The sequence below is a fragment of the Petaurus breviceps genome, unplaced genomic scaffold (genome assembly GCF_028583685.1).
Source record: "Petaurus breviceps papuanus isolate PSGF00001 unplaced genomic scaffold, PetGlider_PUasm1.0 91023, whole genome shotgun sequence".
Taxonomy (NCBI): domain Eukaryota; kingdom Metazoa; phylum Chordata; class Mammalia; order Diprotodontia; family Petauridae; genus Petaurus; species Petaurus breviceps.
In genome coordinates, this window is record NW_027187398.1 from 8,405,177 (window position 1) to 8,421,509 (window position 16,333).

The 16,333-nt window shown below is 40.3% G+C and overlaps 1 protein-coding gene across 5 annotated transcripts in view; it reads right to left on the reverse strand.

The window, feature by feature from the left end:
* Nucleotides 1-1,908: 1,908 nt before the first annotated feature.
* The window catches only part of ASH1L (ASH1 like histone lysine methyltransferase), a 268,283-nt gene continuing 253,858 nt past the window's right edge, over nt 1,909-16,333 (reverse strand). For all 5 annotated transcript variants that reach the window (XM_069078224.1, XM_069078221.1, XM_069078222.1 and 2 more), the window contains 7 exons: nt 10,487-10,577; nt 9,048-9,186; nt 8,740-8,912; nt 7,858-8,024; nt 6,626-6,666; nt 5,045-5,346; nt 1,909-4,378 (listed from right to left, as the gene is read on the reverse strand). In XM_069078224.1, coding sequence (XP_068934325.1) covers nt 4,287-4,378; nt 5,045-5,346; nt 6,626-6,666; nt 7,858-8,024; nt 8,740-8,912; nt 9,048-9,186; nt 10,487-10,577 — 1,005 coding nt within the window. In that variant the 3' untranslated portion in view covers nt 1,909-4,286. The remainder of the gene's footprint in view (nt 4,379-5,044; nt 5,347-6,625; nt 6,667-7,857; nt 8,025-8,739; nt 8,913-9,047; nt 9,187-10,486; nt 10,578-16,333) is intronic.

Genomic DNA, 16,333 nt, shown 5'->3' on the forward strand with positions numbered 1-16,333 from the left:
AACAATGTTTGCTTTTTTTCAATCTACTTTATAAGTGCAGCAGACTGACATCGAGTTAACTGGTTCATTGTTTCTGTAATCTATTCCCTCTTTCCTCTTGGGATATTTTCTAATGGGACATCTACCCCTTAGCTATCTTTCAGCATCCTTAGTTCCTCAAAGATCATTAGCTGCTGTTAACATATTGACTTTTATATTAACATTTGCCTTTCTTTCAGGAACTTTGAGTAGTTAAGCTCATCATAGATCAGGAGGCTTGAACTTTGTCTAAGAGCTCTCTTTTGCTCGAGTTTCAATTTCCTCAACCACATTTGTTTTACACCTTCCAATTTGAAGATCCTTGATAGAAAGGGTGGAAGCAAAATGAGTTATTTTGCTTTATCTGTTAAACTGTTACAAGCAGCAGGCTTTTCTCTCCCAGTTATCTTGTTCCAAGTATAACTAAAAATAGTACCCTCCTTTTGTCAACATTTTTCACTAGCCTAAGTCCATTCTGGAGTTCAGTTGTTCAGATGCTATTCTTACAGGATCTAGCTTTTTTTTTTTTTAATTTGTTTTCACTTAGGATTGTGCCTGGCACAAATAAGCAATTAATAAATGCTTAATGACAGGTTATATGTCCCTCCTATTTTTGAATATATACATATATATTTAAATTTGCACTCAATGGAAAACACTTTAGTTATTTTTACTTTTTATATTTCAATGGAATAAATCACAATTCAGTCACTGGATTTTTGATAGCTGTCTCTTTTACTAGCTTTCGTTTTAGGGACATGAAGCTATGGCATCACACATAATTTCTCTGAACTTCTAAAACTCTGCTTTCCATAAAGTCCAGGGTACAAAACCAGTGATTAGAATTCAGTGTTTTCATTCCTCTTCCTCATTTGACTATCAGCAAATTTATTTTTCTTGTCTATAAAAAGGAAGTCTAAATGAATACTCATTTCTTTCTAAACTCAAATTGAGGGCCATATAATATTACCATTATTCTTTAGGGGGAAGTAGCAAAGAGGTTGATTTGAAATTCACGTATGGGAAAATTTCATTAACTCTAATGATCTAAAAGTGGAATGGGACACCTTTGGAGGAATAATTGTAGTGGAGTGATTCCTGTTCAGGTAACTACTGGATTAGATAACCTCTGAAGTCCCTACCAAGGCTGAGATTCTTTAATTCTACGATGGCAAGCTGTCTTTTCCTTGACTACCAAATTCTAATATGTCATTGTTTTTCTCTCCCATCACTTTCTCTTCTCCCACCAGCATTCTTCCTTCATGTTTTGAAGTACTTTGCTTTGTTGCTTCCTTTACCTCTGAGAAAATCTTAATGTCTAGTCAAAGACCATATGTTCTTAGTGGTGTGAGAATTAGAGTTCTATGACTTGCTCAAGTTCTAACAATTAATAAGTGGTGGAATTCAAAGCCTTCTGGGTCTAGCATTCTTATGACTAGATCTTAACAGCAGCCACATTCATATATCTTTGGAGGGAAGCACTCACACCTATGAGTTCACAGATCCATTTATTTACTTGAGCACCAGTTCTGACTAGCCTGGGCATAATTCCAATCCCCACTTATTATAAGCCTTCTATATCCTATAGAGGTCAAGTTTTGTTTTTTTTTATGCCTTCAAGAGTTCTGACACAATCTCTCTTCATAAACTGTCATTCATATGAACTTTTTCTTATAGTAGCAGAGCCAGAAGTGGGATGATTCAGAGGATAAGACTTTTCATACCTCTAGTCCTTTACATTGGTAGATGTTTCCCCCCAAAACTGAGGGTAGGGTTAAGAGATACACAGGCTCTGAGCCTGGTTAGAAATCCCTTCCCACCTTCCTTGGCGGCAGATGGAAGGGGAAAGACAGAAGAGGGGAAAAAAATGGAAAGCTCACCACTCCACAGTTAGGAAAAGTTTTTCCATTTAATACTAGACTTTCAAGGATTGAGATGCAAGCTTTTTATGCAATTACATCCAATGTTAAAATTGGTAATACATAATTTACAAAGATTAACATCAAAACAATCATCTATTTAGATATGCTTTTGTAAAAAGGAAATATATTAGCAGCATTTATATTTTCAGCAATCACACAGCCTACAAACATGCAGACTAAATCCGTATCTATTTGCAGTAATGTAGTGCTTCGCCCCGTGTTTCAAACACCAAAACCCACCCAACAGTTGGGGGTTCTTTTTATTTCCGTTATTATAAAATAACCGAAAAATAAAAAAAGGCATTAATTTCTACACCAGTAAGAAAAAACAAGTTTTTGCACTTACCTAACATTTGATTGTCTAAAAAACGTTTCGGTTTTTAGTCTTTCAACAAAAGAAAGATAAAATGACAGAGCGTAGTGTCTTTTGCTTCTGTTTTGCATTTTACAAAGTTTTTTTCTTTTGTGTTTTTTTTTAAAGTGTTTAACACCATTAAAGGAGACAATGGATTTTATCTTCTCTTTCTTGTCACTTTCCTGCTTTTAACTAAAAGGACACCCCCCCCCCCAAATTCCCTTACCATCCCTCCCCAACCCTCCCTCCCCCAACAACGAAAACTAAAAGAAACCACCCAAATGGGCTTGGACATGCGATTTTTCCAACTCCACACGTGAGTATTTTATACCCAGGTCTCTTAGTAATGTACAGTGCTTCTCTACAGTAAGAAAATACTCCAAACTATTTTCTTATTTCTCTCTTTTTTTTTTAATAAAATATTTATTCTGCTTTTTCTCTGTTTGAGGGGGATTTTTGTATCCCCTGTATCTTTTGTTTTATTTTTTTTCTTCAAGATTGACACGGAAAGGAGAAAAAAGGAAAAAAGGATTCAATGGAATAGGGGAGGAGAGGAAAGTCAATGTTCTACCTAAAGGAATCAGAGAGAGAGAGTCATCATTATAAGGGGAAATGTACATTTAGGACTGAATTGGTCCAATATTTAAAAAAAGGAATAGGGACAAGTTAACTATTGTATTGCTTACCAATCACGCAGCAGATATATATATATATATATATACACATATATATATATACAACTTGGCACATTTAAAAACGGTCTTTTTTTTCTTATAAGAACATCTAAAACGTATATGCATATGTACGTCTGAGAGGACAACAAAGCAAAGCTTTAAAAAAAAAAACTTTTTTTTTTTAAAGAGACAGTGTACTCTGGTAACCCCTGGCCAGAAGGAAAATGGGAAGAAAGAAAGGTGCTTGGGTAGGGGAGCCCCTAAACCAACTTCATCTTAGACATTCAGGATGGCAAAGGGAAGTAGAGATGTGATTGAGAGCAGAGAAATACACACTGTCTCTTTTAAGAGGTGGATAATTTGACTGTACAGTTAAGAACACAAGAGTAGTGTTTTCAGTTGATAATCTACAGCTCACAACAAATACTCTGGTAGTTGAATACTGCTTGACATTTCATGTAGTGACATGGGGGGAAGATTAGAGTTTTTTCATTTGTGTTTTTTTTAAGTTATTTTTTTAAAACGGATATCCATTCGCACAGCACATCAGACACACAACAACCACAGCGCATCAAAAACAAACAATACGTGTGCTGGCGGGGCCTGGCCTTCCCTTTAGGAAAAAAAAATCTGGTCTGTAGGGAACAAAGGGTAAAACAATTACAATTACACTTGATGTGCCCACCTCCTCCCTGATCTCCTGGGGGCTTTCCTTATGCCAAGACCCCATGGGTGGGGGAGGGGGTACAAGTCAGAGTAAGGGGGAGGGAGGTGGGTGGTAGTTACAAGTGCTTTAGACTTGACTTATATTTTACTTTGAACTAGCTGGGTTAGAGAGGGGAGAGAAACTTTTTTTTTGTAGCTGGGAGGAACCCCTGGCCGCTATGTCTTTTCTGGGTCCCTGTGGGAGCTCTAGGAGCTAAGGACGGCTGGGGTGGGACCATGGACTTTGAGTCAGGGATGCCCTCTGGCAGTGCCCATAAGGTTGGAGAAGGGTGCAAGAAAACCCAAGTCTAAGGAAAGGGGGTGCAAAAGTGCCAATAGGCTTGAAAGTGCAACCCTTCCCTTGTTGTAACCCTCTATTAGTTTTCCTCTGGATGGGGATGTGGAGAGGAAAATAAATTAAGCTAGTCTGTCTTGGACAGCTCTCCCTTTCATCTTCTCCATTCAGTACCTAATGTCAGTTTTATGGTCCTAATCCCCTGCCTGGAGGGTCCTCTTCTTATCCCTGTTTACACTCAAGTGGAAGCTGGGTCAGGAGGTTGGGTTGACTGGCCCTCAATGGGTCCCAGAAGCTTGAGGTCTGGCCCCTGATGGTCACTTTCGGAAGCTGCTCTCTGGAATAAGCAGAGTACGTCTCCGAAGCTTTCTTCCTGATCCTTCCTCCAGCAAGTATGTCACATCGATGGCTAAAAAGAGAGTCATGGAAGTCAGTCACAACACCAAACACCAAAGAGCTTTCCTCCTCTAAACTTCTCAGCTTTTTTCACCCCTCTCCATGTACCACTGAAACAGTCTACTTATCCAGGTCCAGATGGATTGGCCTTTCTCCTATCAGAAGGTCTTAAGGGATGAAGAGATGACCTTACTTCCAAAGTATAACCAGAAGATGACAGCTAGTTTTAACAAAGGGTCATATAGTAAACTTGAGACTACAGCCATCATTCTATGAGTAGAAAAACGAAGTAGAGATGGCATGGTATACATGCTTTTTTTACATACTTCCTGATTTTTAGTGAAAGACAATTCCCTTAATTTACCACCTTTTCCCCCAAATACCTTTTATTCCTAAAGGACTGGTTCCTTCCTAAGAGTAAAAAGTTTTTACTATGTCACTTTATTTCACTGTGACATTTTGCTGGAGATCTGTGTGTGTGTGTGTGCACGCGCACATGAGTATGTGTGCACAAAAGCTTTCTTTAAGTGACCATCCCATACTGGTCATTCTTAAAGTGTTTTTTTTTACCCCTGAAGAAACAATCCTTAATTAATTATTCTGCTCTTTTATGGCCCTTTTCTAATTTTTTTACATGTCTGCTTTAAGCTACAGAGGTTAATTCTTATATCATTCTTACCATTTTTCCCAGGGATCTTCTCAAGGAGGTTGAGCAGAATCTGGTTGAGTCGTTCCCGTTGGCTATGTCGCCTCTCTTCAGGTGTGCAGGATCTCTGAGGCTCCTGTCTACCTTCATCTGCTTTCTTTTCACCCTCTGTTGTTTCACTAGATGTTACCTCCCGATCAGGTTCCTCCAGGGTAGGCATCTCATTGGCTGCTTGCTCTTGATTGGCCAGTACTTCTTCAATGAGTGGTAGGGCATCATCCTCTTGGCCTAGGTCCTTCATGGGTGGCTTTGAACGTTCTGTCTTCCAGGATGACCTACAAGGAGAATGGATCCAAAAGTTCAGGTTAAGCTCTGCAACATAGTGGAGAAGCATGAAGGGAGAATAAAGAAACAAAGCTGGAGCAGAAGCCTGGGCTCCTCAGATTCCACTGGACTTGGGGACAGGAGACCTGAATCTCTCCTCCCTACCTCAGCTGATCCTAGTTTTGTTCCTGACCTGATGTGATATGTTGAGCAATTTACTAACATTCTCTGGACCTTAGTTTCCTATTTATAATATTGGAAGAATTTATCCCTAGAAGGCATAGGGAGATTAGAGACACTAAATAATATAACAAAAGGGGGCAGCTAGGTGGTACAGTGAATAGAGCACTGGTCCTGGAGTCAAAAGGACCTGAGTTCAAATTTAGCCTCAGACACTTAACACAAAACTAGCTGTGTGACCTTGGGTAAGTCACTTAATCCCAACTCCCCTGCATTCTCCCCTCCAAAAAAAAGAATACAACAAAAACCGAGAATAGTGGTGGGGCAGTTTATTTCACTATCCTAAGTCAATTCAACATAATTTTACCATATCAACAACCTAACAATAAAGATAATTTTTACTGTGCTTTTAATTTTTCCAAAGCATTTTAATCCCTATCAACCCTGTAAAGTAGGTTGAATAGATATTACTATACCCATCTGACATTAAGAAAAAAACTAAGACAGAAAGACTACACAGCCTGCCTAACAGGTTGCTCAACTTCCAGTCCCATCCCCTTCTCTCTGGACAATTCACCATTAAATACCTACATGCAAAGTGTTCTCACAGGCAATACAGTTATATACAAAGGTAAAATATGACACAGTTCTTGTCCCTAGTGTGGAAACTATTATAGAATATGAGGTATGTACATGAATAATAATACAAGAATGAGGAACTACAGAGGAAGAGGTACAAGAGACTGTGGTGTTTTCAACATGATGTGGGCAAAAAAACCTATCCTTGCCTACCTAAAAGTCCTGTCCTTCAGGGCCCTACTTTTTCCTGATACGAGAGGCATCCACACTGGTACACTAAGGGCAGTGGAGAAGATTTATGGGCATATATGGAGACTATTTTAAGTTTATTTGGATTCCTAACCCAGTCTCTTCTTCCATCTCCAAAAGATCTTGACTATGAAACTTCCTTTGTTTTAAATCTTCTCTTTGATAGCATTGGCAGGGCTACCTTCACAAAGAATCCCAGTCCCTCATGAGATAGTCCTAACATTCCAAATTTTAAGCTCTCAATTCATCTCCTTGGATTCTTCCCTTTTCTGGGCAACTCACCTTCCTCCATTCCTCTTGTAGTTGTCTGGGACATAATGAGGCTGTAGCAAAAAGAAGAAAGAGGTGAGAAGCATGCAGAAACTGGCAAACTGACTGAAAAGACCTGGTCTTAAAGGTAAAGGGGAGAAAGGAATGTAGGGAAGAGAGAAAGAGAATGAGATAAGAAGCCTGGCTCTCTTCATTTTCCAATGGTTTAATGTCTTTCTGAAAAGCAGAATGGTCTAGTACAGAGGTTGGCAAACTACCATTTGGTCCTCTACAGTCTGTTTTTATACTATGAACTAAGAATGGTTTTTATGCTACAAAAACAGGCAGCAATAGTTTGCTGACCTCTGATCTAGTAGATAGACAGTTGACCTTAAAGCCAGGAAGAGCAACCTGGAACATTCTCCTACCACAGTTGACCTTAAAGCCAGCAAGAGCAACCTGGAACATTCTCCTACCTCTAATGCCTACTGGCTCTGTTACCCCGGTAAAGTCATAACCTCTCAGTGCTCTAGGCAGCTCTCTAAGACTTAAGATTGCAGAGAAGAGGCCAACCTGCATTGGAAAAGGGAGTATTCTTATCCAGGAGTTGCCTATATCAATGAAATCACAGGCCCAGTCCCTATCTCTCGATCTCTTATGTCTTACCCTCAAGATGTGAGAATGCAGTCAGTGTGTTCCAAGGCACTAAATATAAGATTAGAAACCAGGAACTTTTGGGACTCTCAGTCTTTTCTACTGATGGGCCTCGGTATCCTCCTGATACTGGGGACACCTATTCTCTACTCCACTTATATCTTCTGGTTGTTAGGTTGTCTCTTCCTCCCCACCCCCCCAACCCCCAATTAGTCCTGAGTGAAGGAATGAGATCATTTTCCCTCCTGTTCTCTATCACTAATGAAGAGAATTCTTAGGCAATGGAAAAGGACAGGTAAAGCAAGAATTTGGAAATAATGATAACTTAATTTTATGATAATCTAAGAACAGACTATATTGCTCACATAGGCATATATGAAGTAAATATAATTATAGTTATCCTCTTTTAATACATATGGATGAAGTTTTTGGGAAAACCTTGTTGGCAACTAATTTTGTTGCATCTCCTTTGCCTGAGATAACTTAAGTTTAGTCCTGGTCTAAAATCAGGAGATAAATGCGATGCCTGTTTAACGATTGCCATATATGTCATTCCATATGGAAACTACTATATTCTAACACTGAGAGGAATGGGAAGGAGGTAGGCTTACTGAGAAATCTCTCTTGGGAGTGAGCTTCTTGGGGAAGTGATCGAAGGCATAGGGCTTGGTGCAGACAGGATAGCGGTTCCGGTGAATCTTGTAGAACAGGTGGGCTGATTTATCAAGTCGGTAGTCACAGATGTATACGTCCTGTTCCTTTACTCCTTTGGGCCTCCCTGAAATCCCAAACACTGTCAGAGATCCAATCTCCATAACCCTCTCTTATTCCATATTGCTCAGAAATCCCAAAGCCACTGGGATGAGCACAGTCAGTCCCTTAAGTAGGTGGTTATTACTGTTTAGCAGTTCCCAGGGTCAGATGATGTAACAGTGACTAGGGGGAAATAAGATAACAGAATATACAGAAAATAAATGAGCGATAAGGGATTAAGGATATTTTGGGTAAAGGAACCAGGAATAGTAATTATTTAGGGGGAAGGGCTGGAGGAGCCACTATGAAGAAAAAGGTTACAAGACAAGAATTATAAGCATAAAATGGGGCAAAATCTAGGAGGTGGGTTTAATTTTCATAAAATGAGTAACAGATGTCAATGCCTCAGAGCTCTAGGGAGCTGTATGAACTGGGTTTGTATTCTCTGCCTCTTGGGATGTCCTTGTTCTCTGTCCCCCTGTCTTAGCCTTTAGGATGTTCTGAGTAACAGACAAGAAGAACAGGCTTCTTAATTAGCTCTATTTGGTGGTGATATGCTTAAGCATTACTAGGTAAGGAGGAAGAGAAAGCAGCAGAGAGCTCATTTTAATTTTTCAGATGTCTTTGGAGAATCCTTAATAGACAACATACAGAAAGCTTTTAATGGGGTAGACTGGAGAGAATCTGAGTCCAGGAAGGGGTTAAGCCTGGATATTCTTAGCCTAGCCTCAAATATTTACCTTTACAGTATGTGTACAGGTCCAATACGCAACAGGTCCCCACCACAGCCTCCAGAGGAATGATTTCATATAGTGGCACTCGGAAAAGCTCGTTGTGATAAAATCGACGTGATGGGGAATGGTGGGTTTCATGGGGACGAAAATAATGATGACCAAAGGCAAACCGCTCCTCTCTGGGGTAGGGAGTGATGTGGAAGAAAGAGAAAGAGAAGTCTGGTTGATGGCTTGAAGCAAAAGCCTAGCAAAAATTCAGATTTGTGCCTTGTTATTATGCAGAAATGGTCCATGAATGGGACCTATGAACATACTTTTCATTCTTCCAAAGTTTCTCAATTCGGAAGATGTCAAGTTTCTCTCGGTTGATGTGGGATAATAGTCGATAAGACTGACGGACTGGATGGCCATCAGGGGTTCGCCGACTGTCTCGCATCAGGTACACACAGTCACCTGAGAAATAAAGGTAAAATAACTTCAGATGTATATGTATAACTTCATATATATTCATTCATATATTCATATAACTTCATATAGTATAACTTCAGATGATATGAAAAAAACTTCACTAGACTCTTCCAAGCTACTGTCCTATATCTCTACTCCCTTTCTCAAACTCCTTGAAAACATTTTCTACTTTTTTTTTTTTTAAAAGCAATTAGGGTTAAGTAACTTGCTCAAGGTTACACGGCCAGGTGTTTCTGGGTGGGTGCTAAGTGTCTGAGCCCAGGATTCGATTTCCAGGTCATTCCAACACTGGAGCCCGTGCTCTTACTCGCTGTGCTACCTGGCTGCCCCCAAAATTTTCTACTTTCACTGTCTCTGTTTCTTCTCCTCTCACTCTCTCTACATTTGTCTTGTAACTTGTCTGACCATTCCTTCTCAGTCTCCTTTGCTGGCTCATAATTCACATCATGTGAATTGTCTAACTGTAGGTTCTGGGTTAGGCCCTCTTTTCTTCTCTATCTCTATGTTCTTTCTTTGTAACTTCAACAGAGCCCAAAGGTTTAGCTATCATCCCAATGCAGATGGTGAAACTGAGGTAGGTGGAAGTTCAATGACTTGCCTAGGGTCATGCAGCTACTAAATGTCTGAGGCCAAATCTGAACTCAAGTTTTCCTGATTCCAGGTCTAACTCTCTATACACTGTGCCACATAGCTACCAAAATTTTACCTATGTATCTTATTTGATCCTCACAACAGCTCTGTGAGACAGGTGTTATTATTATCTTTATTTTACAAATAAGGAAGCAGCCCAAAGGGCTGAATGACTTGCTAATGGTAAAAGAGTTACTAAGTATCTGACACAGGAATCAAACTTAGGTCTTCCTGATTCTAAGTCAGGAGCCATCTAGCTGTCCAAATGAATTCTATTATCACCTCTGCCAAGCACAGTATCTGGCACTCAGTGAGTGCTTAATAAATACTTGTTGGTTGACTTATTTTCACTAGCATTTGTTAAGCATCCATGTTAAATAGCATGAACCCTGGAACATAAGCTTACATTAGGAGACTATAACACAAATGAACTTTAAACTGGGGGTAAAGTCCTAGAAAGTGTTGTCTTGCTTCATTTTAAAAGGAACAGAAATTGGTTTTTTTTTTCCTGTTGGTAAGAGTAAGTTGAAACATATAGATTGGATGAAAAAAGTTATAAATACTATTATGAAAGCTTAAATGAACAGACAACTCCATAAATATTAGAAGCTTCTCAGCATTTGAGAATGGATAGGGCCAGGTCCTGCAAGTGTACCTTGACGTAGCAGCAGATCATCCCGAAGCAGACAAATGAAGTAGACACAGCCAGGCTGGGCATAGTGAGGCCGAGGTATCATGGGCACCTCCTGGGGAGAGGAGGAATTCAAAGTGTTAAGGCTGGGATTCTGATTTACCTACTTACTCAGTTCCACTAAAGAGAAACTAAGATCTGTACTCCCTGCTTATCAAATCCTAAACTCAGTTATATTAATCCATCAGGGGTTGACTAAGAGAATTTTCAAACTCACCTTTGGAAAGGAAACTTCTGAGGAAAGATTAAAGTGTGAATTTAGCTTGGAAGAAAGATTGTACATAGATCTAATAAGTCTATGTGTCAAAGGGAAATTGGTAGCCACTTGTTCTGTCTTTGTTGGAATAGAAAATAAGGAAGAAATGATTAAAGTATAAGAGGTACTAAGGCTACAAATGAGTTTTTTGAACTGTCAGGTATGGAATTAAATGAAGGAAAGGGTAGCATCTCCTTTGTTGGAGGCATTTTAGAATAGTAAAAACCCTCTAATATATATGGATTGTAGAAAACTTTTTGAAGGCAGGTGATGACCCAAACATTAAACTCCTGTTATGAAAATCCCAGAAGCTTAGGTGTTCAGTTCTTATGCAAGGCAACAGAACTTTCTTTCAGGGACCACAGAAATGGAAAGGATCTTGTTTTGGCAGAACGTGGTTAGAGAATAAGTGAATGCTGAAAAGTATGAGAGGCCCTCATCTCATCTCCAGTATGCTCAGCTGTAACCCTGAAACTTGAAGTTTTAACAGTTCTAAGTATTCTTGTACCCTGAGAAATTTCACTATAGAACAGGCAATGTTAAGTGAGTATTAAAATTCAGACCATCAGCTGTTAATGAAGCTGTGATCTGTGGCTGGTTACATGACAATACAGCATCACCAATCTCAAACTTTAAGATTAACTCTGGTATATCAAAAGCAGATTAACCCCATTATCTAGTGTACTTATGGAGCACTATTCCTATTTCAGGGAATGCAAGATTATTTAACAAGGCTAAGCAAAACATAATGGCAAAGGTATATCTCCTGGAAAAATCATTAAGTGCAATTATAAAAAAAAATGGGGCACAGTAGAAACAGGCCTTCCACAGGGCTCTGGCTTCCACCTCCTCCGATTCATGTAAAAGGTGACTCTGAACAAACTTTGGAGCTACAGAACCCACAAAATGAAACAGAGAATCTAACCTCCCACTGAGGACAGCCTGGCAGACTGGCAGCAAGCAGCCAGCACAGTGCTCTGGGAGCTGAGCCCAGACCCATGCAAGTTTTAACCTCAGGGCAGGCCTGACCAACTGCTGGTTGGAGGGACTTCAGATCACCAGCAGCTGTGGCAGTTTCCAGAATTATCAATACATAGATGCTAAGGACAAAGTGAGAGGTCAGTGCAGTCTGGACTTTGGGATACAGTAGTTGGGAGTGTGTCGGCTTCCACACATGGCTGCTTCAGCTCCTGGCCTGCAGATTGTAAGGGGACCAAGCCACCAGTCTGTAGGGTAATGGCTCTTGCTTTAACCTGCTTGGATCTGGACTGCAGTCTAGGGTGGAGGTCCTGGGGTGTGTGTGACCAGCTTGCCAGAGCATGTGGAAGCTTCAGAGAGGGCACCCAACTAATACCTTTGGCAGCTGAGAAAACCATAGTGTTTGGTACGAAGCTCCCCTGTCTGGTAGCAGAATCCTACTGTAGCAAAAAGCTCAAAAGTCAAGTAATTGAGAGTGGCAACATGAGCAAACGAGGGAAGCAAAGCATGCAGAACAACACAACTTTACACTCCTATTGAGGGACAAAAAGGATCAAAGCATGGAACAGGAGGAAGACAGTGAAGTCAGAACTCCTGCACCAAAAGCTTCTAAGAAAAATATGAACTGGTTACAAGCCACAGAGAACATTAAGAAAGATTACGAAAAGCAAATATAAGAAGTGGAGGAAAATTTGCGAAGAGAAATGAGAATGATGCAAGAAAATTATGAAATAAGAGTCAATGACCTGACTGAAGAAAATAACACTTTAAAAAATTGACTAACTCAAATGGCAAATGAGGCTCAAAAAAGCAATGAGGAGAAGAATGCCTTAAAAAACCAAATTTCCCAGATGGAAAAAGAATCTCAAAAGCACACTGAAGAGAATCATTCCTTCAGAATTAGATTGGAGCAAATGGAAGCTAGTGACTTTATGAGAAATCAAGATACTATTAAACAGATCCAAAGAAATGGAAAAATAGAAGGCTATGTGAAATATCTCACTGGGAAAACCACTGATCTGGAAAATAGATCCAGGAAAGATAATTTAAAAATTGTTGGGCTACCTGAAAGCCAAGATCAAAAAAGGAACCTAGAAATCATCCTTCAAGAAACTCTGAAGAAAAATTGTCCTGATGTTTTAGAACCAGAGTGCAAAATAGAGATTGAAAGAATCCACCCATCACCTCCTGAAAAAGATCCCAAAAAGAAAACTTCTAGGAATATTAAAGCCAGGTTCCGGAATTCCCTGATCAAGGAGAAAATATATATATTTTTTATCCATTTTTCAAATGCTTTATTAACTTGTGATTTACATCATTCATTTCCGCCAGATTTTGAGTTACAAATTTTCTCCCTGTTTTTCCCCTACCCACTGCCCCAAAATAGCAGTCCCATAGGATATCCCCTCCTCCAATCTGCTCTCTCCCATATTTTCTCCCACATCCCTTTCGACTTTTCCAGTAGGACATGGTGAATCTCTATGTCCCAGTGCCTGTATATCTTATTTCCCAATTACATATAAAATAGTATTAATAACAGTATGTATATACATATATATATTTAAACATTTGATTTTAAAACTTTGAATTCCAGATTCATTCCCTTCCTCCCTTGTCACCCACCCTTACTGGGAAGATAAGCAGTTCAGTATAGGTTGTACATGTGTAGCTAATGCAAAACAATAACATAGTAGACATATTGAAAAAGACTTACTATATTTCCCTCCCTCCTATCCCACCACCCACTTGTTCTATTCTTTACTTTGATTCTTTCCCTTTTCAAAAGTGGGTGCTTCCAAATTCCCTCCCCCCCCAGCCTGCTCTCCCTTCCATCATCCCCCCTCTCATATCTTTCTCCCCTACTCTCCTGTAGGGTGAGATACCCTATTTAGTGTGTATGTCATTCCCTCCCCAAGCCAAACTCAATGAGAATAAGGTTGACCCATTCCCTTTTGCCTTCCTATTCTTCCCCTCCATTGTAACCATTTTTCCCTTGCCTTTTCTATATGAGATGGGTCTCTCCCCATCTCCTCTCATTATATTCCTCTCTCACCTCTTAAGTATCATCCTATTAAATTGGTATTTAAGTATCATCCAGCTCCTTTGACCTCCAGAATGTCATATTCCAAGGCCTTCAATCCCTCGGTGTAGAAGCTGCCAGATCCTGGGTTATCCTGATTGTGTTTCCACAATATTCAAATTGTTTCTTCATGGCTGCTTGTAATATTCTCTTCTTGATCTGGGAATTCCGGAACCTGGCTATAATATTCCTAGGAGTTTTCTTTTTGGGATCTTTTTCAAGAGGTGATTGGTGGATTCTTTCAAACTCTATTTTGCCTTATGGTTCTAAAACATCAGGGCAGTTTTCCTTGAGAACTTCCTGGAGGATGATTTCTAGGTTCTTACTTTGATCATGGCTTTCAGGTAGTCCGATAATTTTTAAATTATCTCTCCTGGATCTGTTTTCCAGGTCAGTGGTTTTTCCCATGAGATATTTCACATTGCCTTCTATTTTTCATTTGTTTGGATCTGTTTAACAGCGTCTTGATTTCTCATAAAGTCATAAGCTTCCATTTGCTCCAATTTAATTCTGAAGCAATGATTCTCCTCAGTGAGCTTTTGAGATTCTTTTTCCATCTGGCAGATTCAGCTTTTTAAGGCATTCTTCTCTTCATTGCCTTTTTGAGCCTCTTTTGCCAATTGTGTTAGTCTATTTTTTAAGGTGTGATTTTTCTCAGTCAGGCTGTTGACTCTCGTTTCGTAATTTTCTTGCATCTTTCTCATTTCTCTTCCCAATTTTTCCTCCACTTCTCTTATCTGCTTCTTAAGGTCCTCTATGGCCTGTAACCAGCTCGTATTTTCCTTTGAAGCTTTTGGTACAGGAATTCTGACTTCACTGTCTTCCTCCTGTTCCATGCTTTGGTCCTCTTGGTCCCCAAAATAGGAGTCTAATGTTGGAATCTTCTTTTTGCTTTGTTTTCTTTGCCTGGTCATGATGCCATCAGTCACTTGACCCCTGGGCTTTTTGTCACAGTAGGACTCTGCTCCCAGATAGGGGAGCTTTTGTCCCAAACGCTGGGGTTTTCTCAGCTGCTGGAGGTATTAAGTGGGTGCCCTTTTGGAAGCCTCCACACACTCTGACAAGCTGGTCACACACCCCAGGACCTCCACCCTTGACCGCAATCCAGATCCAAGCAGGTTAAAGCAAGAGCGATTACCCCTCAGACTGGCTGTTTGGTCCCCCTACATTCTGCAGGCCAGGAGCTGAAGCTGCCACATGGTGCCAGCTTAGACAAGGAGTCTCAGCAGCTTCTCACCCTGGGGGCAAAAGCTGATGCACTCCCATTTACTGGGTCCCAAAGTCTAGACTGCACTGACCTCTCACTTTGTCCTTTGCATCTGTGTGTTGATAATTCTGGATAGCCACAGCTGCTGATGATCTGGAGTCCTTCTGGTCAGGGGCTGGTCCAGCCCACCCTGGGGTAAAGCCTCCGGCTCATGCAGCCCTGCGCTCGGCTCCCAGAGCACTGCGCTGGCCACTTGCTGCCAGCCTGCCAGGGTGTCTTCAGTGGCAGGTTAGCTTCTCTGTGTCATTTTGTGGGTTCTGCACCTCCAAAGTTTCTTCAGAGTCCCCTTTTTACATTGATTGGGGAAGGTGGAAGCTGCAACCTCTTGGAGGTCCTGCTTCTACTCTTCCATCTTGACTCTGCCCCCCTCAAGGAGAAAATATTACAAGCTGCCAGGAAGAAACAATTTGAATATTGTGGAAACACAATCAGGCTAACATAGGATCTGGCAGCTTCTACACCGAGGGATTGAAGGCCTTGGAATATGACATTCTGGAGGTCAAAGGAGCTGGCATTAAAACCAAGAATCACCTACCTAGCAAAACTGAGTATCATGTTTCAGGGGAAAATATGGTCATTCAGTGGAATAGAGGACCTTCAAGCATTCTTGATGAAAAAACCAGAGTTGAATAGAAAATCTGACATTCAGATACAAGAAGCAAGAGAAGCATAAGAAAGTAAACAAGGAAAAGAAATCATAAGGAACTTATCAAAGTTGAACTATTTATATCCATATATGGAAAAATGATAATTATAACTGATGAAACTTTTCTCAGTATGAGAATAGTTGAAGCGAATAGAAATGTGTGTGTACATATATATGTACACACATATGTCTATATAGGAAGGTATATGTGCATATGAATACATATGTGAAAGTGTATATATGTGTACAGGTATACATAGAGGGCACAGGACCAATTTAATAGGAAGGGATGATACTTAAAAGGTGAAATTAAGAGGTGAGAGAGGAATATAATGAGAGGAGATGGGGAGACCACAATGGGGTTATCTATCTCATACAGAAAAGGCAAGGGAATATGGTTACAATGGAAGGGAAGAACAGGAAGGCAAAAGAGAATGGGTCAATCTTAGTCTCATTGAATTTGGCTTAGGGAAGGAATGACATACACACTACATAGGATATCTCACCCTACAGGAGAGTAGAGGTGAAAGGGATGAGAGGGGGAATGACAGAAGGGAGGGCAGGCTCGGGGGGGAGGGAAGTTG